Source organism: Battus philenor, unplaced genomic scaffold, assembly GCF_028537555.1.
Source record: "Battus philenor isolate CCGP_79_NKW_IND1 unplaced genomic scaffold, ilBatPhil1.0.hap1 SCAF_13, whole genome shotgun sequence".
In the NCBI taxonomy this organism is placed as follows: Eukaryota; Metazoa; Arthropoda; class Insecta; order Lepidoptera; family Papilionidae; genus Battus; species Battus philenor.
The window spans coordinates 6,026,200-6,052,160 of NW_027181675.1; the positions used below are offsets into that span (position 1 = coordinate 6,026,200).

The 25,961-nt window shown below is 31.1% G+C and overlaps 5 protein-coding genes across 8 annotated transcripts; 2 read left to right on the plus strand and 3 right to left on the minus strand.

The window, feature by feature from the left end:
- Window positions 1-598: 598 nt before the first annotated feature.
- On the minus strand, window positions 599-4,395 carry LOC137933556 (capping protein inhibiting regulator of actin dynamics-like). Its single transcript, XM_068777518.1, has 4 exons — window positions 3,835-4,395; window positions 3,176-3,425; window positions 1,722-1,868; window positions 599-776 (listed from the first exon to the last, which is right to left on the minus strand). The coding sequence occupies exons 1-4, from the start codon at window positions 4,393-4,395 to the stop codon at window positions 715-717; spliced, it is 1,020 nt and encodes a 339-aa protein (XP_068633619.1). The 3' UTR covers window positions 599-714.
- A 1,236-nt stretch (window positions 4,396-5,631) lies between these two features.
- REG (proteasome regulator gamma) lies at window positions 5,632-10,408 on the minus strand. Of its 2 annotated transcripts, none has more exons than XM_068777253.1 (5): window positions 10,268-10,408; window positions 9,811-9,948; window positions 9,271-9,489; window positions 7,432-7,647; window positions 5,632-6,418 (listed from the first exon to the last, which is right to left on the minus strand). In XM_068777253.1, the coding sequence occupies exons 1-5, from the start codon at window positions 10,286-10,288 to the stop codon at window positions 6,275-6,277; spliced, it is 738 nt and encodes a 245-aa protein (XP_068633354.1). In that variant the 5' UTR covers window positions 10,289-10,408; the 3' UTR covers window positions 5,632-6,274. The 2 variants fall into 2 exon arrangements, with proteins under 2 accessions (XP_068633354.1, XP_068633353.1); XM_068777252.1 differs by lacking the exon at window positions 10,268-10,408 and adding an exon at window positions 10,024-10,244.
- Window positions 10,409-11,545: 1,137 nt separating this feature from the next.
- Window positions 11,546-14,427, plus strand: LOC137933192 (histidine protein methyltransferase 1 homolog). 2 transcript variants are annotated; one of them, XM_068777027.1, is made up of 4 exons: window positions 11,546-11,667; window positions 12,104-12,337; window positions 13,057-13,220; window positions 13,502-14,427. In XM_068777027.1, exons 1-4 carry the CDS (start codon window positions 11,613-11,615, stop codon window positions 13,895-13,897), a joined length of 849 nt encoding a protein of 282 aa, XP_068633128.1. In that variant the 5' UTR covers window positions 11,546-11,612; the 3' UTR covers window positions 13,898-14,427. The 2 variants fall into 2 exon arrangements, with proteins under 2 accessions (XP_068633128.1, XP_068633130.1); XM_068777029.1 differs by lacking the exon at window positions 11,546-11,667 and adding an exon at window positions 11,858-11,951.
- On the minus strand, window positions 13,664-15,789 carry LOC137933193 (pyridoxine/pyridoxamine 5'-phosphate oxidase-like). Of its 2 annotated transcripts, none has more exons than XM_068777031.1 (5): window positions 15,502-15,789; window positions 15,171-15,327; window positions 14,986-15,085; window positions 14,652-14,911; window positions 13,664-14,221 (listed from the first exon to the last, which is right to left on the minus strand). In XM_068777031.1, the coding sequence occupies exons 1-5, from the start codon at window positions 15,575-15,577 to the stop codon at window positions 14,056-14,058; spliced, it is 759 nt and encodes a 252-aa protein (XP_068633132.1). In that variant the 5' UTR covers window positions 15,578-15,789; the 3' UTR covers window positions 13,664-14,055. The 2 variants fall into 2 exon arrangements, with proteins under 2 accessions (XP_068633132.1, XP_068633131.1); XM_068777030.1 differs by having other exon boundaries at window positions 14,131-14,554.
- Window positions 15,790-18,355: 2,566 nt separating this feature from the next.
- Window positions 18,356-21,872, plus strand: SrpRbeta (signal recognition particle receptor beta). The gene is made up of 5 exons (XM_068777340.1): window positions 18,356-18,561; window positions 19,143-19,309; window positions 19,716-19,855; window positions 21,112-21,243; window positions 21,542-21,872. The coding sequence occupies exons 1-5, from the start codon at window positions 18,453-18,455 to the stop codon at window positions 21,750-21,752; spliced, it is 759 nt and encodes a 252-aa protein (XP_068633441.1). The 5' UTR covers window positions 18,356-18,452; the 3' UTR covers window positions 21,753-21,872.
- The last annotated feature ends 4,089 nt before the right edge of the window (window positions 21,873-25,961 follow it).

Genomic DNA, 25,961 nt, shown 5'->3' on the forward strand with positions numbered 1-25,961 from the left:
TATTAATCGTTTTCACTGCATTTTACTGCACATTTTGCATTTTAAGTATTTCACCAAGGTTACAAATTTTAAAGTCTAATTAGTAAATAAATAATAATTAAAAAAAAAACGATTTCAAGTTAGTATTTAATCGAAAAAACAAACATAAATATACGTAGTCTGATCATAAACATAGTTACAATTTTAAACAAAGTTATATTTCAGAACGTCAGTCATACGGATATTCAATTTTTCACATTTTCATAACAAAGTTGGTTTGGAGCTAAATGAAATATTTAAAAGCCTCTATCCGCTTCGTTGATGAATGAATGCATACAGGGCATTTAAAAAGTACAATTAAACCTTCTATTTGTGGCGATAAAAGATACAATTTTTCCTCGCAACTATATTTATGGCTAGACTTCGTGCTTTAGATTGTTTTTTGATTAAATATAAAAACTTTAAAATAAGATTTTTCTACAAAATTAAATATTTAGTAATAACTTGCAGGGACCCGTTTTAAGGTAATAATAAAAATACAATTACAAATAAACAAACTTGTTTTATTTCGTTCATTTCACACAAATATCATCATTTCAAAAAGTCCCAATAAAATTATCATTCGAAAATTCAACGTGGTTCTAAAATTACGACTTGCAATTATAAAAATATATGAAGAAAACAATAAAAAATAATAAAATGCTATGATTACAAGCTATGCGCGTCGTTTTTTTTTCAAATCTCAGATTTCCAGGGTATTGGATTAATGTACATCTGTGACACAGATCCGCGCATACCTAGAATTTAAAAAAATACATTTTCATAATATGATATTTATATGTAGTTACAAGACCCGGCGATAAATAGTGCACATGGACCTCTGGATTTGGCGATAAATATTGCACATTGACGTTATCTCTGTCGCACGAAATACGACTGACAAAACGTCACACAGGTATCGTGGGACAGAGATAGTGCTCTACGAAGCCGAAATTAGCCGATTGTCTTTTTCCAAAGGTCGATGTGCAATATTTATCGCCGGGTACTGTACGAGCTTTTTCAGATTTATTGAATCTACAAATTATTAAGATTTATTTGATCAACCGTGTGTAAATAGCTAAATTATAAGAAAAAGGTTCTTAAAAACATGTACTTTTTCTGATATAACCGAAGTACTTTTATAAAATAGTCGAAAGTTTAGCTTTTCGAGTAGCAGAAAGTGTAACATGTTGTGACAAAGATGGATATTTTATGGCCCCTCTAGGAAACACGCGGGAAACAAGCCGCTTCCAATCAGTCTTTATGGAAATTAAAAGGGGGGAAGCTAATGCCCAAATGTCCTACGACTGAAATCGTCACGATGAATATAGACAGATTCGTTACACATGGTGATTGGTTATAGGTGTAAAAACTTTGAGGGGGTGAATGTATAGAGCTCATTTTTCAGCAATTTTTTTTTTCCTATTTTCAATCGCCCAGTAATTTCAAGTTTTAAAATGCGACAGGCCAATATCTTCTGGCAATACTAAGTCTATTAAGTACAGATAGTATACAATAATTAATTTAACATGCAGTAATAGGAATCTTGCAATATGTATATATATTACACGTATTATCATTACGGTACTTATTATTTCTGAAACCATTGATTGTTATATTAGATTTTTTTTTGTTATGTTAGATCGGTCTTACCGTACATCAATTGACAGCAATCGTACACCTGTATGTATAAACAATCTTACTGAGTTCTCCCTGGTTAAGCGGAACGGGCAGAGGTTTGTTCTTGCTTGTTCGCAGCCAGTCGCGGTAAGCGCGCTCGCCGTCCGTTCGCTTACGTTGCTCCTCTATAGCTGCGCGCGCCGCTCGTCTTTCCTCACGAGTTTTCATTGCTAAATGTTATCAAAAATATTAACAAACATTTCCAAATAATCATGTCCCGAAGTAACAAGCGTGGACTAGATAAACTGAAAACTTTTAAATCTCCAAACACGATTCCTTATATATACAGAGTGATTGGTTATAGGTGCACAAACTTTATTGGGGTAAATGTTCCTCATTTGCTCTCAATGTTTGGTACATTCTATCCAAAAATTAGAATTTCTTAAATATTAAGCAACTTAATGACAATTTATATTACATATTATTGCATGTTAAAGTTAATTATTGTTAACTATCTGTCCCGAACACTTTGCGCTGTCACAAGGCCTATATATCGCATTATAATAGAAAAAATAAATTCATGTGTTTTTTTTTTAAATCCACATGTAATCCTCAGCTGCCAACTGGCAGAGACCTTTTTTTATCATATCTACTTATTACATTTTTCCGTACCGCTAATTCCTTAATTATATTATCTAAAAGTATAATGTGTGCATGCATTCTATTTAGAACAAATTGGTGACATTGTGGCATACTATTTATATCCAAATCTAATTACTAATTTATTTTACGTATCTAATTATTGTATAAAATTAACTCACATATTAGATTGTGTGCGTGTCATCTATTTGTAATATATAATAGATGGCATTTAGCATTTTGTTAAAGCAAACTTTTTTCTCTATTACCTAATATCTACAATTAAAAAAGCAGATTTATTTCATTTACTTAATTCTACCCTTATTACTAGTCTCCTGACTATCCAGCATCGGTCCGGTCGCAGCAGACGCTGAGGTTACAACCAGATGTACTGTGCTGCCGTTTCTAATCGGAGCCTTTTTAACTGTTTTCTCAATGAAAGCGAGGAGCGACAGCTTGAACATCTCTTCGAAAAGGATCTCAGGTAGTGCGCCGAATGTAAAATATTTCAGACTGATCATTTTAAATAGGGTGATTGGAAATACGCAATAAAACTTCAGAGTTTCATCTAACCAATCATCCTATATAGCCATGACTTGCATCAGAGGGACAGGGCAGCAAAAACCAAAAATAGTTGTTAAATTTTTATACTGTTGTTAGACCTGTGAATCGTAAAAGTTCAATACTTTTTTAGTTTTTTGTATTATATAAAAATTCTCTTCGTCGTCGTCATTTCAACCCATAGATGCCCACTGCAAAGGCATATACTCCTCCCAATAAAAAGGACCAATCACTCCATATTATTTTCGTTAATTCTATTAATATAAAAGCCCTGCTAAACAAACTTCGGTCAGAACCTGTTTATAATGTTTGACTAAGAATCACAGAACGCATTTACCTTTCATTTCTTCCTCCTTCTTGCGATACCATTCTGTCATCTTCTCGCGTTTGTCTCTCTCTCGCTTCTCTTTCTCGCGCTCCACATTCTCATTCTGTCTAAATCGACGCATTATCTCCTCGGCACGCCGCCGCTCCACTTGCAAACGCTTCCGTTCCATCCAACGACGGTAAGATTCCTCTCGCTGCTCTGGAGTTGTTGTAGGTGCAACTTGATTTTTCATTTTTTGCATGCGAAGCTTTTCTCTTTTCTAAAACAATAGCAAAAAATAGGAATTACAATTTCTTTACAAGATCACAGCAAGGATGAAAAGATCCGTAAACGAATAACAGTAACCGACATGGCCTTGCGGATTGACACGTTGAAGTGGCAGCGGACGTGACACAATAGCACCTGGGGCCCTAGGGTTCTAAAGAGAACATCACAGACCGGCAAACACAGCGTAACGGACGTCTTACACAAGTGGACCCACAAGTGGACTGACTACTTTGCTAAGGTCGGAAGATGCTGAATGCAGGCCAACAGTGGACGTCCTTCAACTAAATTATGACGACTGGTGAAATATTACAAATAATACAATGACAATTGTATGCAAATTGTAAGCAACAAAAGTTTAATTAAACAGTTTACTGCTTATACTGTTAACAAAATCTAGATACCTCTTGTTCTTTCCTTTCAAGCCACTGTTTAAATGCCTCCTGTTTCTTTTTCTCGGTTCTTTCCCGTTCTTCTTTCGCTGTGGTTGTCGTGGACAGTGAAGCAACCGATAGGCGAAACGTATCGGGACTTCCCCGATATGTGCGACTGACCCGTGGAGTATCGTCCTCATCAACCTCGCATTCTTGTTCATGGGTAGTCAGACGACAAGATTTCCTTTTAACACTACCCGAAGAAGTATTAGAAATTCGGCCCGTAAGATACGGCGTTGAATTACTTCTGTAAGTACTATGCGGATGGGGAGTGACCTCTTCAACGCATGATAGGTCAGTTTGAAGCGAGGTCACGGATCGGGACGACTCCAATGTCTCTATATAAATCGCAGGATTCACGTAACGAGTCTTGCTTTTTCTAGATCCCAAAGACTCGGAGTCGCTATGACATTGAACATTTTCACCGGCCTCGTTGAAAATGTGGTTGGACGTTCTACATTTTAAATTATATTCCGTCCTATTCTGCTCACTGTCTCCAAAATTCCCCCTATGCAAATCCCTTGTCATCATGATTTTTAATAATTACGTTGCATTCCAGTAGTTATAAAAATTATTACAAAAAAGTACGGTCTCAGTAAAATTCTAAGAACCTCCTAAAATAGAATTGTCAATTACACATATGTCAAACGAAAAGTTATTTTAAAATAAATGCAATTCGTACGTTTTCTGGCCAGCGATATTTGAATGTTCAATGATTAATGAATAAACTGTGTGTTAGATATCATCATAGAAATAATTAACTAATGTATGGGCTATAATCTATGAATTTTAAGTAAAACTTTTGTTGTAAGATTTGGTAGTAACAAACAAAATGTAATAATCTTTCATGTTATTTAATAACAAGTTCCCAAGGCACGATGTTTTTAACGCCGGCAAAACTACAAACTTTAAAAAAATTGTAAAAAATTAGAGAACTATAAAAAATTTCATTTAAAAAAAAATATTAATAAAATAATTTACTACAAGTGATACAGCATTTGAAAAATAATGTTGCGATTTCCGTTGCATGTGTTTAACATAAGATTTTTTGTAATGTAATTTGTCAAAATGAAATAGTATTGTTATCTTGTCGCCACTCCTAATTTGGTTCCGGGGCCAGGTAGCCCCCCTTTTTATTCTGCGCTGCAAATTGCTGAAGTTTCCAAAAATAAAATCCTGAGTATCAGATAAATTAGAAAATAGAAATAATAGTCCGATGATTACTCTTTCAAACGTTCACGCCGTTGTCCATATTGCTTATGCTGCAGGTAGATGTCTGACTTCATTTGTTCGTGTAAAAAATTGCGATAGCCCATCAGTGGTAGTCAACCCTCGGTGAATTGAAAAGATCTGTGCTCGATTTCGCTACGAGATCTGATTAGAAATGTATAGATAGGCAGAACATAGGTTACAGACGAACTCAAAGAATTTCTCATTTTAAGTGGCAGTGTGTGGGGCACATCGTTCGTGTAACCGAAGTCCGTTGAGGCCGAAATTTTCTCGAGTGGCGACCACGAGCCGGTAGATGCGACGCGGGCACGCACCGCACTAGGAGGACCAGTGACATTATTGAGGTTGCGGGAAATCGCTGGATGCAGGCAGCGCAATAGTGGTGATCATGGCGATCTTTCATGCAGGCCTATGCTATGCATTGGACATCTACCAGCTGCAAAAAAGATGCTATTTCATAACCATAACAGCAAAGAAAACGAAAACACAACACCTTATACAAATGTATTTTATTCATTGAATTGGATATTACTATAATAAAATATGCCGAAAACAGCCGATCAATGCAATTACACAAATGTTATACAATATTCATCCTGAAGGAATCTTAATTTTATTCAGGCACTTTTAACTGAAAATTTCAAAATTGTAATAAATTAATACTTTTAACTTACAGATACAAATGTTATTGCGCTTAAATTAAGATCTCGAAAGGCTCTTGAAAAATTATTTCATGGTCAACAAATCAATCTTTTAAAAGATAATAACCATAATGTGACTTTTATTCATTTTCATTAAGCTTCAAATGCTTGTTTATTTACTGTCTATTATGATGATGTATATGAATTACGTGCATATATAAATATATATAATATATTATAACATTATGTATAAATAAATATAATTGCAGCAACTTGCAATTACCCTACTTGTAAACAATATGGTCATTGTCTTTTAAACAGTAAAACAGATGTGTATGGAGTATTACACAAAGGCATTAAGAATTAAATGATGTGCAACAAATTCAATCTGCCTTGTATTTGTTAAATAGTGTAAAACTTCACAATATTTATATACAAAATGTCCTAGTGAAATGAGAAAATGAAAAGGTTTGTCTCAGTATTACACTTAAATTACAAAAAATTCTTGTAGCACTAAATTTCTAAATGAGATTTAAGGACTAATATAGCGATTCAGCATTTGACGATCGAGGTTTCTTAATTTTCTCCAAATTCTTGATGACAATATCATGTAAGGAGCAGTAGCGATTACGGATTTCACACATGACCAGCCAAAGAGATAAGTATTCTTTCTCATCTAATTCCTGAAATTAGAAAATTCATAGAATTTTAGTAATGTTGTTTGTGCTGCTGGTGGATAATGGACAAAATTAATAATGAATGGGTTCACAAATAGCAGGAAAAAAACGACGGTCTTTTAAATGGTGTGTTGATCATAATTTCAAAACAGTAATGGGTAGTACCTGGACAATAGTAGGTAACAACAGAAACATATGGCACTATGTAACATAAATCATTTTTATATTAATTCGAAAGGGTTAAACTCATGTTGAGTGCATTTTCAAATTGCACCTTTAATAATGAAATTGGCCCCTGTGAGTGTGAGCAACCCTTTGTTAGGAAACACTGGTCTTAGGCTTTTATTGTTATGGTCTGCTATAACTCTGCAGTAAGTAATTTATACACCATAATTGTAAGCTTTGTATACTTTCAATGAATGCAAGTACACACAATATGAATTACTATAGTAGATATATTCCTCAGAAAAGCGCGCAAAAAATACATTGTAATGCCAAAACTTAGAACTTTGTAATATTTTAAATAGGTATTTATAAAATAAAAATAATTTATTTTTATAATAAAAAAAAATAAAAATAGTTTAGTCCAATTCAAATCCATAAGCACAAAGTATTAAAAGATACATATTTAAATTAGGGTTAAAAATTAATTTCACAACTATTCATCATTACTTGATAAGAAGTATGCACCATTAATATGGATTAGAGCAAAAATACTATCATCAGTATATATGTCAGATATGCAGATGTCTAGCACAATTGCAGGGTAGTGTCACTTAATACTATTTTTTTTAAATATAGGATTTGTGTTAAAATAAAATTCATTCAAAAAGGGCATTCTGATTGGTGAACTGCATTATTTCAAAATCAAGTAATAGACGACCCGCAACAAGAATAAGTTGGGTATATGTTTAATTTTAAGCTTTATAATAAAAAGTGTAAATTACATTACTTTCTAATGTAAAAAATACAAACTGTAACAAAGCAAATTTTGAATTTACTAAAAGTCTATTACTTACTCTGACAGCTCTTCTGTAGTCATCAATGTGTGGATATTTAGCAACTTTGGATACAATTTTTGCCCTCGAGATGAAATATCGTGAGATTTGGTCAAAGAATGCAGCTGCCTCAGACTCTACAGACTGAATTTCAGCAAGAGTGTCTTCTTGTATTGACACACCAAAGTTATTACCATCCTCAATTTTGGGAATCATAAATGAAATCCACATTTTCAGCTGAAAGTTTTTAAATTTTTAATTAGGATCTTTTTTGATTTAATTTGATTCCTTAACACGCAGAAATGTATTAACACGGGCGTGCAAAACTGGCCAAAATGTGCCGATCTTAAAAATAACTTAATAAAAACCATGGAAAACATTCAATTTATTGATATTCATCATCTAATTCTGTATTGTAAACTTTAGGGGGTAAAAAATATTATAAAAAAAAATATTTTTACATTTACTCAACATTAGTATTTGGAACATGTATGTTTTGTATAAAATAAAATGGAGGCGAGAAATCTAATTGAGAATTTAGGTGCTGAAGCTGGTTGAAAGCCTTATTCAAAACTACCATAGCGAAATAATATAAAAAAAAGTAGGCAGACCAAAATTGCATGGTATCTTACATCTAACAGAACATCATTTTCCCAGTATAATATAATATACTTGGAATGTTCTTCAAAAAGAGATAGTAAAAGAAAGAGAAGAGAAAATTGTTAAATGTGCAATATTTGCAATATTGGGCTATGTGCTGCATCTTGTTTTGAAATTTACCATACAAAAGAAAATTTTGAATAGCTTTAGTTTATTATATATTTTTTAGCTCATAAATATTAAAATTATATGGTTACAAATTTAGGTAAAATTAAATATTTTTCATTTTTTTTCATCTCCTTCCCTTCAAAATAGTAACTTATAATTGAAAAACAGTATGATGGGTACAAATTTCGATCTGTAATGCGATTAAATATTTACTATAATTATTTATCCACTATTTTTATTGAATTTTTAGTATTTTTTGCATTTTTATTAAATATTTATTGAAATTAAGGTCCAAATATGTATTTTCTTAGATAACAAAAAAAATTGTCAGTTTTTTTTTTTTTTAAATTGTGCATTAAGGGGTTAACATCTCTTATTGAAAGTGATAAAATAAGTATCAAGATTAATTATAATTTTACACAAAGAACAAGTTAGTTTACCAGTTAACTGATATGGTATAAATTTCAGAGAACATATAGTAAGAGAAAATACTTTTTCATAGTATATTATATATACATTATTTATTTTTTTCTGAAAGCATTGGTTTTTGGATGGGGTGTACTGTATGTATATAAATTGAAAGCAAATGAGCTAATCATGCTGTACATTGCACAACATTTGTGCCCTTGATACCTTAAAAAATTAGATTATAGCCAAATAACATCATTTTCTATTGATTTAACAAGTCACATCTCTGTAGCACATATTATGCATTGGTTGGTAGCAAATAAACACACTGCAAAAGCACATAACTAAACTGCCACCCAAAAGGCAGTCTATCTACATGTAAAATCAAATGAATAAATAGTTCATTTTACTTATACTTTATTTACTATAATTCACTTTGAGTTAACATAAGTAAAAAATAGTGTAGTATTCCTGTCTTAGAACAACAGAAAAATGAGTAGTATTCCTCTTAAAACAGTTAATGTCATTAGAACCATACTATAATAATAGACATCATACAAAGATTCTTAGGTTGCTTTACATTTCTAACTACAGTTTCTAAGTATTTTTTATCACATAATTTTAAAAACAAATATAAAGAAAAAGAAAAAACACAATTTTTACTTAGATAATTACAATACTTACCAAATTGGAATCTTCAACCAATTCTCTTATGTGTGGTTTAACTAAATGAATAAGGTCACTGAGTGGTTTATTACATGGTACAGTCCCATTAGGCAATGCATAAACTCTTGTCCCATCTATTGTAGTATTGCTAGAAACCTCTGATGAGTCCACTCTCGGACGTTTTGCATTAGGTTCATTCAAAGCAGAAGCAGGCGGTGGTACTGGAATGTTGAGATCCTACAAAAAAATAATTAAAAATTTTCAATACCAAGATTTTTTTTATAAACCTGACCACAAATCGTCATTAAAACATTTTCTTATATATACAGTATTTAGATATTCTGTAAAATCCTCTTATTTCAAAAAATTATTAACAATCAGTTATTTTGAAATTTTACCGACTAGAAACTCGATACTACGTTTTACAACAAAGGATATATAAGTTTAAAATGGTGTAATTGGTGGAGAGCTTGAGAAAGTGTTTTAGAGAAAATTATAACTATATGAATCTAAAGTAATAATAATATAAAATTAACTTAAGCGAAGAGAAGCCATTACCTGATGGACATCTGCTAAATCACGATTTTGAAAGTTTGACGTTTCTAACAGCTCATTCAACTTTACGATCTTTTCTGGAAATCCTTTAATAATTAGATGCTCTGCTTTTTGTTTAAGAGAGTCTTTGTATTCCTGAACCTGAAAAACCAAAATTTCATATAGATACGCGTAATTAAGCAATTTAAATATCAATTCGTAGTAAACGTCACGTACAACGCTGGCTTCGCCGATACCCATGGCCGCGCAATTGAGGTTATGTTGACTTTTATTTAAATATATAAACCACCGCGAAGTTATAACTAACAAGACGGATGTAAGGTTTCTAAAGTAAGTTGAAAAAAAAACTAAATTCAACGTATTATAACACAGAGTCCTCCTAACTACTTGCACACTTCACTGTTCAACACTCGTGTCAAAATTAAATGAAAATAACAATAAAATGTAGTATACCGTTTACCTTTTTCGTAACGTCTGTCATTATTTTAAGATGTATTATTTGGGACCAAAGCTATTTAAATCCCTTTAGTGATAAATTAAATCGAAATTCGCTAAACTTCTTAACTTAATTTCTACAATTCGGTGTGCGCTTGAATGAATGAATAAGTACATTGGTTGGATGCGTTCACAGTTTATACTTAAACGTTCTTTATCTACTAAAACATCAAGAAAAAAAAATATCCTACCAGATTTAATATTTTTTGTAATTCGGAGTCATTTTCCATTTTAATTAAATTTAAGCTGAAGTAAGATGACAGTATTGTTCACATACTTTTTAATTTTTTTTATTAAATGTCTTTTATAAAATTTTAAAGTTTTTGATTGTAATATGTATGAAGTTTATACGTGAAAAGAAGAAAAAAATTTACATCTATCCGAAAATAATAAAAATATTGTGTTCTACAAACTTTTATTTACATTTTATTGGGAAAATTATACAGTTAATAATAATTTATCTAATATCTTAATAATATTTTAAAAAAGTATTTATCTATACAGTAATGGTGTTATTATTGTTTATCTCTTAACGAAGACATGCCGGATTGGTGGATGGCTCATAGTAAATTTTGACCTAGATAAACAAATAATATATTTAGTTCTAGGACATGTATTAAATTCTGTAACTAATATTCATATGAAACATTATTGTTAGAGTTACGACTTTTAGTTCATGTGAGTTCTTAATTGGATGCTTTCCTACTGAAATAGTTTGATTCTAGAAACTATGCCCCACCAACATATACAGCTTTATTTGATTGAAGGTCGCCGAGTTCGGAAAACGGAGTCTAATCCTCTTTGCATTAAGTATTTCTGCAGGATAACCCAGTAGACTACATGTATTATTAATCATTGAAATATTATAATCACTATTTTAACTGTTATTAAAATAAATACAACAATGAACAGCAGTAAAATTGCAAATTGTTTTAAGTCGCCTACATTATTTCATTTCTTGATAATGTAATTTGTATTACAAAACCAAAGTTATACACACTGAACTATTTGAACCAAAATTATAACCAGTGTAGTAGAACAAACCTCGTGATGTTTTGCTAGCTACATGTTTTGTGATTTTGTATAGGTATACATAAATCTTCTCGCATTTTGTTATTTTGCTGTTCAAAGACATAATTTTTTTGGAAAAAGAAATTATATTATATAAATAATAGTTTTATACAAAAACAATATTATTTTTACAAAACACTAGGTAAATTAAACTGTCAAAATGACACGTTTTTGCCGCTAACCTAAGTTAAATAAGCTTTTGTTTACCATTTTATACTGTATATGATTATTTGAAGAGAATGACTTCGTTTAGATTTAATTTTTCATGTATTGACGCTAAAGATGAAAAAGAAGGTATTTATGGATAAAAATATTTTATAGCATATTCTGTAATATAAAGTAAATAAAACAGTGAGTTTTTAAAATTACGAGAAATATATATTTTAAAACTAAAACTCAGTAGATCGATCGAAATAAAACTGGTAATATATAATGATATGAGGTACTTAGTCATCAGTTCTTTTTATCACTGGTAATGGTTTAGTGTAATTTTAATTTATACAAAACTACACATCAACTTAATCGTGAATCGTAAATATTTACAGCCTTCATGTCGGATAATTATGTCCTCTACAATTGTAAGATATTGTTAATTAATAATCTCATGCATTGGTTGCCCAATGAAAACTAATTTAATTTAATTTAAAAATATCAAGATGTATCTTTTTACTTTTTGTGGTATGCTATGTGAGTACGCAACAATAAACTTTATTTTTTGTATCAACATTAGGCACAGATCAAAATAAAGAAACCAAGTTCCTGGAATGTGAAGAAATAATACCAGATAAACAAATATCAACATTAGAAGATATTGTAATTCATGCAAAAATGTTTACATGCGATGATGTTGAAATAGGACATGTGGCTCATTCTGATAAAATGTTTTTAAGTGGAAATTACAACACAAATGCCCTGGAGCTTGCTGAACAAGTACAAAGTGATTTGGTAGCTGGCAAATATGAAGGTAGGCTCTATGAAGTGTTAATTACTTTTAATTTTTAAAAAGTTCATGTAAATGTCACATACACTGCTAAGTTTCTGCAGTAAGTTTAAATTTAACTGATGTTAGATTTTTTTAGAGGTTTTTGTGCCATTTCTCCCAACACTAACAATTACTGAAGAAGTGATAAAATTTGACTGTAGTTTTTTTGATAATCTTCAAGTTTCTATGTTATCAGAACACTAAAAATGTTTTAATTAACAACCCAAGGTAAGGTCCCGTTTCATGCACACTTGCTTCCTGTCACCCCCACAGAATGTCAGCCTGAACAATTCAAGACCTTAGTCTCTCAATCTGGTGTAATAAATAATATGATTTTCCGAGCCGAGGCTCCTAAAGAAGTCTTCAATACTTTGCCACTTAAAACATTGAGAAGCTTTCAATGCCAATGTGTAAATTGCTTTTGTCATTGAGAAAAATAATATTTTAGTTTTAGAACCCTATACATAATAAAATAGGCTATACCAGCTATAAAAGCTTTCTTTCAAGATTAGTCTAATCTTTCACAAATATATAATTTTACTCTCCAATTATAATTCTAAATTTCATTATTAATTGGAAATTTGCAAGAAATTATCTCTATAATTAGTTTTTTTTGGGTTAATAAGCTTGTTTTTTGTTTTAATATTCCAAATATTCCATGGCTAAATTGTAAGATCTAATACAATATACTTATTTTTTAGGTGGACTTAAAGTATGGGAATGTACAAGTGATCTCATAAAATATTCTCTGGATAGTAATGACATTGATTTTAATGAAAAAAAGGTTTTAGATTTGGGATGTGGTGTGGGTATACTGGGCATTTACGCATTACAAAATGGAGCTTTTGTAACTTTTCAAGATTATGTAAGTAATTTTATCGGTTCCACCCTCTCACCTTTAGATTAATAGATTAATTTTTGCTACAAGTTTTAATTAACATAATTTTTTACAAGAATGCGTGATAGTTAACTCAATATACACCTATTTATATCAAAAACTGTACTGTATGTATACTTATTAAAGTAATAATTAAAACATGTATTAAAGTTACATGAAAAACATTCTATTCTCATGTCTTAGTCTTCCCAAGTGAAAAAAAAATTGTGTACCTAACAATTAATAATTACCACATTTCTCTTTTACAGAACAAAGAAGTAATTGAAAGTGTTACGATACCCAGTGTGCTACTTAATATTGATGAAGAGCTGCAAAAAGACGAATTAAAAAAATGCAAATTTTATTCTGGAGACTGGGCATCTTTTAATAAGAAACTACCAGTAGGAGAAGTTTATGATATTATATTAACATCGGAAACCATATACAATGAAGAAAACTATACCAAGCTAATTGAGCTATTCTTAGAAAGATTAAGCAAAGATGGAAATATTTATGTGGCAGCAAAAACATGTTACTTTGGTGTTGGTGGAGGAATGAGACAGTTTGAATCACAAATTGAAAAGACAGGTTGTCTTATTAGTGAGTCTGTTTGGAAAAGTTCAAGTGGTGTACAAAGGGAAATTATAAAAGTAAAAAGAAAATAACAGCTTAAATGAGTTTTACTTAAATAAATCAATATTAAAATACCAACATTTGTACCTATATTAGTTTATTACACCTAAAATGGAAGACATTAACCATTGCCTCTTATTTCTATCATAGACAAATAAAATATTTCTAATAAAAATGTTTGTCCCTTGATTTAAGGTGATAGTCGTTCATAAACCCAACCATCCTCCCCTTGATGAAGAATTTTCCCATCTGGTACTTTTCCTTCTTTTGGTCTTCTAAATTTAATTCTATCATGTAACCGATCTCCTTGTCCTTGCCAAAATTCCACAGCTTTAGGACGAATTATATATCCTCCCCTTAAAATTCAATATCAGTGAATAATTAAAAAGAAACTTGCATACTACATTACACTTAAATTACCAATATTTATTACACTTAAAATGGAAGACATTAGCAATTGCACCTTATCTCTATTAAATATATGCAAATAAAACAATTTAGATAATAATGTTTGTTTCTTGATTCAAGGTGATAATCTTTCATAAACCCAACCATCCTCTCCTTGATGAAGAATTTTCCCATCTGGTACTTCATCTTCTTTTGGTCTTCTAAATTTAATTCTGTCATGTAACCTGTCCTTTTGTCCTTGCCAAAATTCCACAGATTTTGGACGTATTATATATCCACCCCTTAAAGTTAAATTTTTGTAAATTTAATGCCATTGTGTTTCATTATTAAAGTGAATGTTTATAAAGTTAACTACAGAATAAATGTACTTGTTCTTACCAATATTTGGGCTTTGGAACTTCTTTCCCAGGTATAATATATTCAGCTTCCAATTTTCCTTCACGCTCACATAGAACATCTCTAGACATGATTGGTGTACTTTGGTAACTTGCACATGCTGCAATTTGACTTGGTACTGGGCGTGAGTGAAAATATATGGTAGATTCATCTTCAGAAAGTTTTTCTACTTGACCTTCTATTCTAACAGATCTGTTTAAAATTTCCCAATAGAAAGTTGCCGCGACGTTTGGATTTTCAGCCTAAAATGTAAATGAAAATAAAGTTCCAAATAGGATAGGATAAATATTTTCTGAAATAGACAGCTTTCTCTTACCATTTCTTTAGCCTTCCTACTTTCATAGTTTGTAAAAAATTTATACCCATCTTTACCATAACCTTTGCATAAAACAAATCTTGCTGATGGGTACCCCTCTCTGTAACAGTAATCAAAAATTTGGAAAATAAAATTTTAAGATCAAAGCTTTTTAAGATCTATAACTATCAATTTAGAAAACATACTTTGATACAGTAGCCAAACACATAGCATTTGGTTCTAAGATTTCCTTTTTATCACAAGCATCTTCAAACCAAGATTTGAATTGTCCAAATGGTTCTTTGGATACTAAATGCTTTTCTAAAAAGGTGTCTTTCTTATCTTTGTATTTAATTCTCATACCTGAAAATAAGTGCTCAATAGAAAATATTTTAATTCTATAAAATAGCGAAGCGTTACGAACGTAGCTAACGTTCAAGCTTGCAGATTTTTTAACGCATACGCATTCTTGGAAGGGACTGACCTGAGGTCTACCCCGAAAATACTATGTATTAACATGAAAATTAAATTACATACCCCCTATGTCGATACTCATGTTGCGGGTAATGAGGTTTTTCCTTATAAGTAAATTTCGAAGATAGGAAAATCCCATACGCTACAGTTATCTATAACTTTTTTTTACAATAATTGTAACATTAATAATGACCCGAGTATAACTGTTAACAAAATGATTGTAATTGCTTTAGTTTTCGGCTATAAATATAAAAGCAGAAATATAGTGAAATTGTCTTTAGCGTGTCGCAATAAATAAGAAGTCGTTAGTTATAAGTCTTGACTTTATCACAAGAAATGTTAATATGAAGTACCAGCTGATAACTAAAAAGATGTATTAAAAAAACTTGTCATTGTAACTAGATAAGATTGCCAGAACGTCGCTTAACAGACATTAACCATGTAATTCAAAAATTCGTTACAATAAATATTTAAATTTAAGCACTAACAGCTTTAACCAAAAATATCGTTTATACCAAAATAAATACAGTCAATACATAAAATCGATCGTTTTACTACGATATCATGAATTATATTTTACCACAAGTTTTATCTCGATTGGAATATTTATTCGGTAAGCTAGTAATAACGTAGTTATCGGCCTCCCGGAAAAAAAATATTAATGTATGACGTTTTAAAATTTAATATCATTATATTATATTTTTAATATCCATTTTTGAGTCTACGCCTAGATCGACAAAGACCGCATTATATCTTCCCGCTCTAAAAGCGTTATGGTTAATTTCTTAGGCAATGAATTTTATTATTTCGCCATACAAGGTTGATATCGTGTTACATATTCTTATGTACCGTAACGGTAGGAATTGTAATTTCTATCAGGTGAACGTCATACGCGTATCGTCATTTTATGTAGGTAATGTACATTCTCGTTTACTTACTTCAGCACTTTACAGCTTTTTATCGCCTTCAAGTTTATTTAAAAATATGTGAAAAACATATTAGTATAAATGAATTGTGCGTTAGAATCTTAATTTTAAAAAGTTTTTAGGTGTCACACTTTAAGGTCACTGTCGCCAGTGTTAATTCGTGAACCCGACTCGTTCATGTAAATAAAAGGTGGGCGAAACTTTACGTTACCGCCGCAGCATACGCTGTACCGGCCCTTTTGGCGACCCGTGCCATCGCACGCTGTGATATCGCAGTCGCATAGACTGGGCTTGTCGAAAGCACCGAACTTTTTACGTTTTCATTATAATTACTGATCAATCAATTCTGTTGTAAAAGCTTAAACACGTAGAAGCATGTTGCTGCAATGAGCCACTCACACGACGCGCGATTACGAAAACTCTTTATAGAATTATTCCCGCTGTTGTATAAATAGCTATGTAACTTTGTCAATAATTTTTTTTTCAGTTCACGGACCGCTGCTTTCTTAAGCGATTTAGATGAAACTGTGCTAAGTCTAATTCGGCTAGACAGCATAACTATAATTACATTAAATTCATCAATACAAGCATTCCGTGATAGTGTTCTGTATGGAACAGTCATGTGGTTTGTTCAGGAGTTGTTCTGAGTCCGCGATATGTGTTCGAGTTTCAGGATGATGCAAACACCGGCAGGCATCGCACCAAGCATTTTAAAGCTATTCGAATAACTAACTGGCCTCGTCGGAATCGAGGTCGGCTTGTGTATTGCAGGGGACGCCAACGCCCAATTATTATAGATGGAAGTGTTGCTGGAGTTTCTTCCACCGCTTCTTGGTGTAAATGCTTGTTGAAGTCGTAACAATGTTAGGAAGATAATCGACTGAGGCTCACAGCATGAAGGGTCCGCCTAAGTGATCTAAGAGCTTGCCGGTCTTTCACTCCAGTACAATTGTAGAAAGTTGCAGGCCGAGCCGTGCCTCTCTAGGAGCCCTCAAGCTTCGCTACGTTGAAGAAGGTTTTTGGCTATGCGCCCTAGCTCGAACTCCTAGAATCTGTAAATACTACCTGGCCATTAAAGCAAGGTAAAAAAATATACTGGCTTACACAACAGGCGCTGTCTAAGAGGAGAGTGATAATAAAACGCAACTGATAAAACATATTTAAGTCCCTCTCCTCAATATGATAGAGGTACGAGAGGCTCCTATACGGGGCCATAAAAAACAAACGCTATCATATAAATAATCAATTCCAAGTATTCGTGGCGCTTTTTGATTAAAAACGGAACAGGCAACGTATAATTAACCATGTAAAAATTAGGCTTTTTGAGATTGTCGCTACAAACACTTAAAATTCGCCATTGCCATTTATTGATTGCATTGTAAAGAAAAAAGTAAAGTTGTTCAGAAATAATAACTTAACTAAAGGATATGGGGATTTATTTATATGTATAAAAATGGAGGTATGATTAATCTATCCTTTTCTTTATTTAGAATCAAGTTAGTGCTAATAGCCGTGCAAGGCTATTATAGCTACATCGGTCTCAGGACTTGCGGGTTTTACATTATTCTATCCTTTTAATATTTTAAGGCACCATTTAATGAAGTAAGTATAGCAACTTTATTTAGACCCCTACGTGCTACAATTGCTGTTCAGTTCCAAGGTAGATTGGATAGGATGTTCACCGGCACTGTATTCAACTTATTTTTTCTAAATTATGCTATATTATTGTGTGTTTTCCTTAAATATGGAATATATTTTTTTAAAGTTTAAATAGTAAGTTTATGTGTTGTAGAAATATATTTTAAAATGGGATTGATAATTTTTTAATCAATTGTCATATCTTGTTTATTTATTACTTCAATTTTATTAATTAGTATAGTTCGGTTACATTTTTCCGCAGCTCTAATATCATATTTAATTTAATAACAAAATAGATCATCGGTGATTTTTGGGCATATCAAATACAAGACAATTGTCACGTCACATCTATTGTCGTCCTTACAGGTCTTTTGACATAGCACCTCTAATTTCTTGTTGAGGTAATTTTTGGGCGATATATTAATTGTTATTATTGTTAACGTGTTCATAATGGAGTCAGAATCAGAAGTTATTAAAGAAAAAATTCACACAGAACCTATATTAAATGACCCACGATATATAACCTTACTTAGTGTGATAGTTCTTATTTTTACGTTGTGTAAGTATTTTTTAAATCCTTTTACTATTTAAATATTAACGTATTAAGCACTGTATCGATAAATATTGTTTAATAATATTTAATATTATTAATATTTGACTGTTCTTCAATTAATAATTTTCTTTTTTTTCTTCAGACAAAAAAGTAAAACGACTAACTTAATTTGCAAGGAAATCTTTTTAAGCAATATATCGTTAATGAGAACACATCGAGTCAACATTTCTCTTATTGCATCTGCATTTGTTGTCGCTTACACCACTTATAATCAAATATTTTTTTGTTAAAAATTATTTTCATAATGAAAGTTATTTTAATGAGGCAGATGTTGTATGTGGCGTTTATAATTGCAGAGAATGTTATGTACATTTTTTTATGTAGCTAAGAAATAAAATAGAAATATATTGATCATATTTAAAAACGGTCCACAGAGGAATGCTTTTACTAACTTTATAATTCAATATATATAAATTATTTTGCTCAACCATTGTCATGTATAACCATAAATTTAGTTGTAAAAAAGATGTATACTATATAATAAATAAATGGTGCCAGTATTCAAATTTTTTATGATTTTTTGGCAGTATTTTGGTGGTGTTTCTCCCGCCGGAGGCATTTAAGGAGATCAGTTCTGTTAACTGGTCTGTCAGACTCTGGAAAGACATTACTGTTTGTGCGACTGGCATATTCACAGTATAGACAAACATTCACATCAATGAAAGAAAATGTTGAAGATTACATCACTTCTAGTGTAAGTCATTAATTTTAATATGCTTTTATCTATACTATTTTTCATTTGGATTAATTAATTACATATCATAATTGAATACCCTTTGACTTAAAATACTGCTAGAGGTTATAACTTCTTTTTATTTATTTTTTATCAATATCATGTTAAAGAATCAATTATATTTACTTTTTATAATTTTAATTACAGAATTTAACATTTTTGTATGACTTATGTCTTGTAAAATTTTATGAATATAATTTAGCAAATTACAAAAAAATATTATAGTTCTATTGTTTTGCAATTATTTTTAAACAATTAATTTATGATTTATGAGCTAAAACTTTTTTTGGTCGGAACTTTATTTGTCACAATTTTTTTGCCATTTTAATTTACAGAGATTTTTCAATGTTATTGTAAATTATTACAGAAACCATTGAAGATTGTGGATCTTCCAGGTCAAGAGAGGCTCAGAAACAAGTTCTTTGATCAGTACAAGAACAGTGCCAAGGCTATAGTGTATGTTGTGGACTCTGTGACCATACAAAAGGAGATAAGAGATGTTGCTGAGTAAGTGCGATACATTCTTGTACCAGCTGCACCAACAGATTTTAAAGTATAAAATAGTTTTTATTGTCAAAATTCCTATAAAAGTCCTATAAAAAACAAATACCACATAGCTCCGCCAAATTTTCATTTGAACTGACAGCAGGCAGGCCGAAAAGTGTCTAGAACAGGTGGCAGTTACTAGTTAAGATTTTGAAGTGGAGAATGTGAGATGGATGATGGCTAGTTGGATAGATTACTAAGCTAAGAGCATCGGAAAACACAGCTGGTCACTTCCTGCAGAGCCTATGTCCAGCATTTGACATCCTGCACCTAAAATGGTGATGATGATGATAACATATCTTGTTAAATATTTAAAAGAAGACTTTCAACACATTTTTATTTTGTACTTATTACATAAAATAAAGTGCCACTTTGAACATTAATACAAACACTATAGGTTATTGAATACATTTCAGACATGGCTAAACATTATTAATGTAATATAATAATATTTTCAATGAAATCCTTAATGTTGCATAAATATTTTGTTTGATTAAAATCTATATCTGAGGATTGTGATAAGACAAATGAGAAAGAAATAGTATGTATCTGGATATTACCTGTTATAAAATATTAAACTTGACATATTACTAATTTTGATGTAAGTTTTTGTGTATGAAAATAAAATAAGACTAAAAAAAAGGTAAAAATATCGAAAGGTTAAAGAAAAGTATATATAAATAATAGACAATTGTACATGTAGTATACAGGAGAGAGGGAGATGGATGTGAGGCAATGTATGAGTATGGAGAGGAATGCAAGATAATGTGACCGACAACAGAGGAGTGAGTAATAGATATTAAGAAGGATAAAAGACAGGTGCGAAGGTATATATATATATAATATTGTAGTGTTCTAGTCCCTGTTCATAAATGATATGGGAGGTACAAGATGGCCCCAAAAAGGGATGAAGAAATGAATTATTATTTATACTGGTTATGCTTGACATCTAGTGTTTGCTAGCTAGATCCAGTTATTTTAATATACTTGGTTAGCTTGTGTAAGAAAAGAAGTGTTTTTTTACTACTTTAATTACAATTTTTCATTGATTCAAAATGTATTGAATTGTTTTTAAGTTTTGTGCTAAAGAATGTACTTGTTGATTAACTTTTACTTATGTATAAAAAATAGTCTCTAATATTAATTGGTTTGGAGTTTATATAAAACTTAATGACTATACTTTTGGTGATATTGATATACTTATGTTTATGTTTCAGATATCTATACTCAATTTTATTGGACCCGGTTATACAAAGTAATTGTCCACCTCTTCTAATTTTATGCAATAAGCAAGACCAACCAATGGCGAAAGGAAGTCAGGTCATTAAGAGCTTGCTGGAAAAAGAATTGTTAGTATGTTTTTCATTACTTAGTTATCATAAAAAGTTCCACATTAATATACTTGAAAGGGAAATTGGAAATGTATAAAAAATTCAGGAAAACAACAATAATAGAAATACAGATTTATAAGTAAAAATTTTGTAAAAGATGAATTGAAAAGTTTACAATATTTTTTCACATAACTTTGATAATGAAGAATATTAGAATTTCTGGATGAATATAAATCTACGCCATTTTCCTTGACGTTTAATTTATATTATTAGTATATACTGACTTAATGTGAAAATTGGATTATTTTTTTTTCAGAAATTTAGTGCGTGTAACTAAATCCAGCCAGTTGCAATCAGTGGACTCATCTCAAGCAAACAGTTCAGCATACTTAGGCAAATTAGGAAAAGATTTTGAATTTTCTCACCTCAGTTGCCGCGTGGATGTAGCCGAGTGCTCCGCTAATACTAGCGACGATGATAATCCTGTGGATATGAAATCATTACAAGATTGGATCTCAAAACTTTAAAAAGATATACTCTTTGCTTTTAGAATTGTATTGCATTATACCTTTATTGCTTAAATATTTGAAAATTACAAGTCTGAATTATGCTGAATTGTAAATTTAGCAACTTTATAAATTGCATTATTAAATATTTTTTAAAAAAAAAATGGAGTATTAATTATTAAAAATTAATTAACAAGATCGAATATTTACTTTTTTTTGATAAATTATAGGGATAGCCTAAATATGTTACTAATTTTTAAATTATTAGAAGAACGAAAATAACCGACATAGCCTAGCGGATTAGCAAGTCAGTGCGCAGGACACAGCGTGCAGAAAAGAATAACGCTCGGGACCTTATATTCAGGAATAGACATCACAAACCGACGAGCGTAATGTAGAACCTCCACCCATGAGGTGGTTCTCCGACCCTAAGACTGTCAAAAGATGCTGGAAACAGGCCACTTCCTGCCGATCCTATTTTAAATCTATGGGGAAGGGGAACAGGGGAAATATCCATACTTCATGCGTCTCAAATGATGAGAGATAAATTAACACAAAAAAATTATTTTTGAAGTCTTCACTTGAGCACTAGCAGATGTATGTATATGTCTTCGACAGGCTAGTTTCTTATCCACAGAACACAGTTAAACGTGATAGCAGTCAATATTATTACATGATAATATAGGTAAGCAAGATTACAATAAAAAAACCATTAGTTTTAGTTCTTAAGCTTCTACAATTTTAGTTATAGATTCTTAAATGAATTTTAAACAAACTATTAGTTACATTGCCACTTCGAAAAGCGTAGGGAGAAGTGGCAGAAAAAACTCCGGCATATACCTATAGTAATTGGGAATTGTCAAAGCGAAAATCGTGAAAGCTTAATGGAAAATAATAAACAATGAAAAAGTATACAAATAGAACCTATAAGGTAAAAAAAATAAAACTGTGCCATAATATAAAGAAGTAATTTACTGTAGTATTTTAGAAGCGGAAGAGAAGGAAGGAAGGTGGAGCGTATGAGACAAGTAAGGCAAAAGGGTGTAAGATATTTTGATGAAAAATAGACGACGAATGAAAGAAATTGTGAAGAATGTAAGGAGAGATAGAAAATAAAAATAAGTAAGTAAATAAATGAAAATAAAATAACCTGTCCCTTCCTAGATAGGGGCGAACGAGTAATTATTAAAAAAAAAATGAAGAAGTCCAGGTCAATGTGTCGATGAGTTATTACGCAGAAACTAGGGCGCTTCCATGAACCTGTTCTGTATGAGTACATCAGTAATTAAAACAAAATACATAAACTGCTAATCTTTATTTAAAACTATATTCGCAGCAAAATAAATAGTGCCTACTTTATTAAGAGATATTTGCAGTAAATAACTTCAGCAAATAAAATCTGTGCGGTTAGAAACAAAATAATTTCAACTAGCAAATTTATTTTTTCTTAAATTTGGTATCTATCATCAGTGTAACAAAAAAAATATTAATCTTTTATTATTTTAAGATAGTGTATTGCAATGGAATTTTAAAAGGGTCTTATCCAGGTGGTAATGTCTATTGAACAAAGTACCCTTCAATAAAATGGGTGTGCCACTTGAATTCAAAGGATAATGACGACGAGCATTTGTCGTCCCGTCCGACTTAATGATAGATAGATGACTTAACGTTGTATCAAGATCAAAGAAATTATTGATTATTCTAATTGTTACTTTTGCATATTCATACTTATAATGAACGATGTATCGATTAAATCGATCGTCTATTGTCTGGATTAGGGTTAAAGGTTAAAGGGTTGGCGGCCATTTACTTTTTAATACAATGTCATAAATTCTCTTCGTTGATATATGCTCAAAAGTTTATGCATATTCATGACTAGTTCATCAATAACCAACATGGAATTGTATCAGTAATAATTGCATAAAAATTTTCGCTTCGCCCGAAATATCATTTTTGGATAATTATTTTGTACAAAGTAGTAAATGTTTTTTTCGACACAAATCGTTTCGTGTATAATATTGTTGATTGAAGTTGATTGTTGTTTTTGTTGATGGAAAAAATAAAGTAAAAAAAATAGAAAGACTGTGCCGCTTATATTTTATATTCTTAGTTACCGTGCATACATATACGTTATTACGGTGGTAATACGGTGTTACGGCTAACAGCGCGCATCAACATTCGAATATGGCCAGACATATACGTTAAACAATGGTAATAATTTTTTTTTATACCGATTTCAAAAGATAATTTATTTTATTACATAAGTAATAAAAAAATATTTTACGAATCATTTATCAATATAGTAAAAATTAATAAATTAAACAAAAACTAATAAAAATACACAAATTAAGGAGCAATATATGAACATAAAATAGAATAAGTTTTTATTTAATAAATAAAATAGTGTTAAGATAATATCAAGATAATGTATCGTTCTGTAAGGATTTCCATTCGAGCAATGCAAAGAAAGTATATGGTAAAATAACAAAAATGTAGAAAATTTAACGTCGTAAATATTAGATTAAATGTATACCTAATAAAATGCATACAGGACCAAGAACCGATTGCTTAGACATAAAATTAATATTGTAAATAAAACAAAAAATCGGAAGAATTTATTACCTTACATAAAAAGACTGCCATGGGGCGGTAGAGGTTACAGGTGGTAAAAGGAAAGAATAAACTACGATATAGATACAGCATCTATGCATTATAAAGCTGTATTGTTCAGGCTTATTAAGTATGAAATTCAATGCATATATAGGAAACTAGCTGTCCTTCGCCCGCATTGTGAACTTAATGAATTTCTATTTCAATCCCCCTTGCGGAAAGAATCGTGGAATCTGTAGCTGACCCCTACTCAACGAAATGAATATACCTACAAAATATCAAATTTCTAAGTCTTATTGTTCCAGAGATATCGTCAGCACATAGGTGGAAATTTATGTTAGTAGGGGCAACATTACGTCATCGCCAGCGGCGCATCGAAAAGGAGAATTCTACAGAAATATAATCGTTCATTTACATCGAAGTAAATACGGGGAAGCTCGAATGAACAAATATACGTTTCCACTTCGTACTTTATGTTGTTACTACCTCAAGACCTATTAGGAACAATCCCACACCCTCATTTTCATTAAAACCCCATCTTATGCTTGCCTTTGCCTTTTTAAACCACGTTGGTTCTCATTGAGACGATCTGTTTTATATTATTTTGTATAATATATTGTTAATATTGGTAATGTATAGGATTACATTCTCAACTTATTTGATTATGCAATAGTAGTAGTTCAAAACGAAATTATAAACAGCTTCACAGCCCAAACGAACGACGCCTTTGCTAGCGTAGATAATATTGTACTAGGCAAGTTTTTTTCTATTAATTATAAAAGCGTTACTGAAGTTTCTTGCACCACGTTTTCCAGCGCTGAGGCATTCTGTTGTTTAGTTCTCTCGGACATCCAATCCGAATCGGAATATTAAAATTCAAAAGGATCTTTTTGCAAAGTGTGTCAACAGAGTTTGTTAAAGTGACATCCTAATTCAGTGGAACGTCTTATCCAAAGATAAGAGAGGGAGGAATAATAGAGGAAGTCCTTTAGCATATTTATTTAAAAGACTCTGTCTTCCTGAACCCAGTGAAATAGTAACTGCCAATTGGCACACAGCATTTCACAATGAAAAAAAAATCATCATAATGTTGCATATAAAATTATTATAAATAATTAGTAGAATCACCTAAACTGGTCTCATTACGACATGTTCAATGTATCTTTCTCCTTATTGAAACATTCGAAGCATTGATCAAAGTGAATGAGCCGGGTCATTAAGGACCGCATGTCAACGATGACTCGCCAGTGCACTCTTAATGAATGCTATTTCTCGAATGAACGATAATTTCCCTTTATGTATTCTACTCAATAAAATGTTTTATTTTTCGAATACTATACATTAATGCAATGATAATACAATAATTTTGTCAGGACACAATTAATGTTATTTCGTCATCCAACGAATGAAGAGTTATAGTAAATTAAACGAGAAAAAAGAATCGACTTCTTATATAATGACGGTGCAGATATATCTAACTATAAATATTACTAAAGTTGATATTACTAAAATACATTTAAATTTTTAAGGAAGATTATGTATGTAAAATTGAATAATACGTCCGAGGATTTTTTTTTATACAGGGTTATTGGTTACAAAACTTTAAAACTTTTACTAACT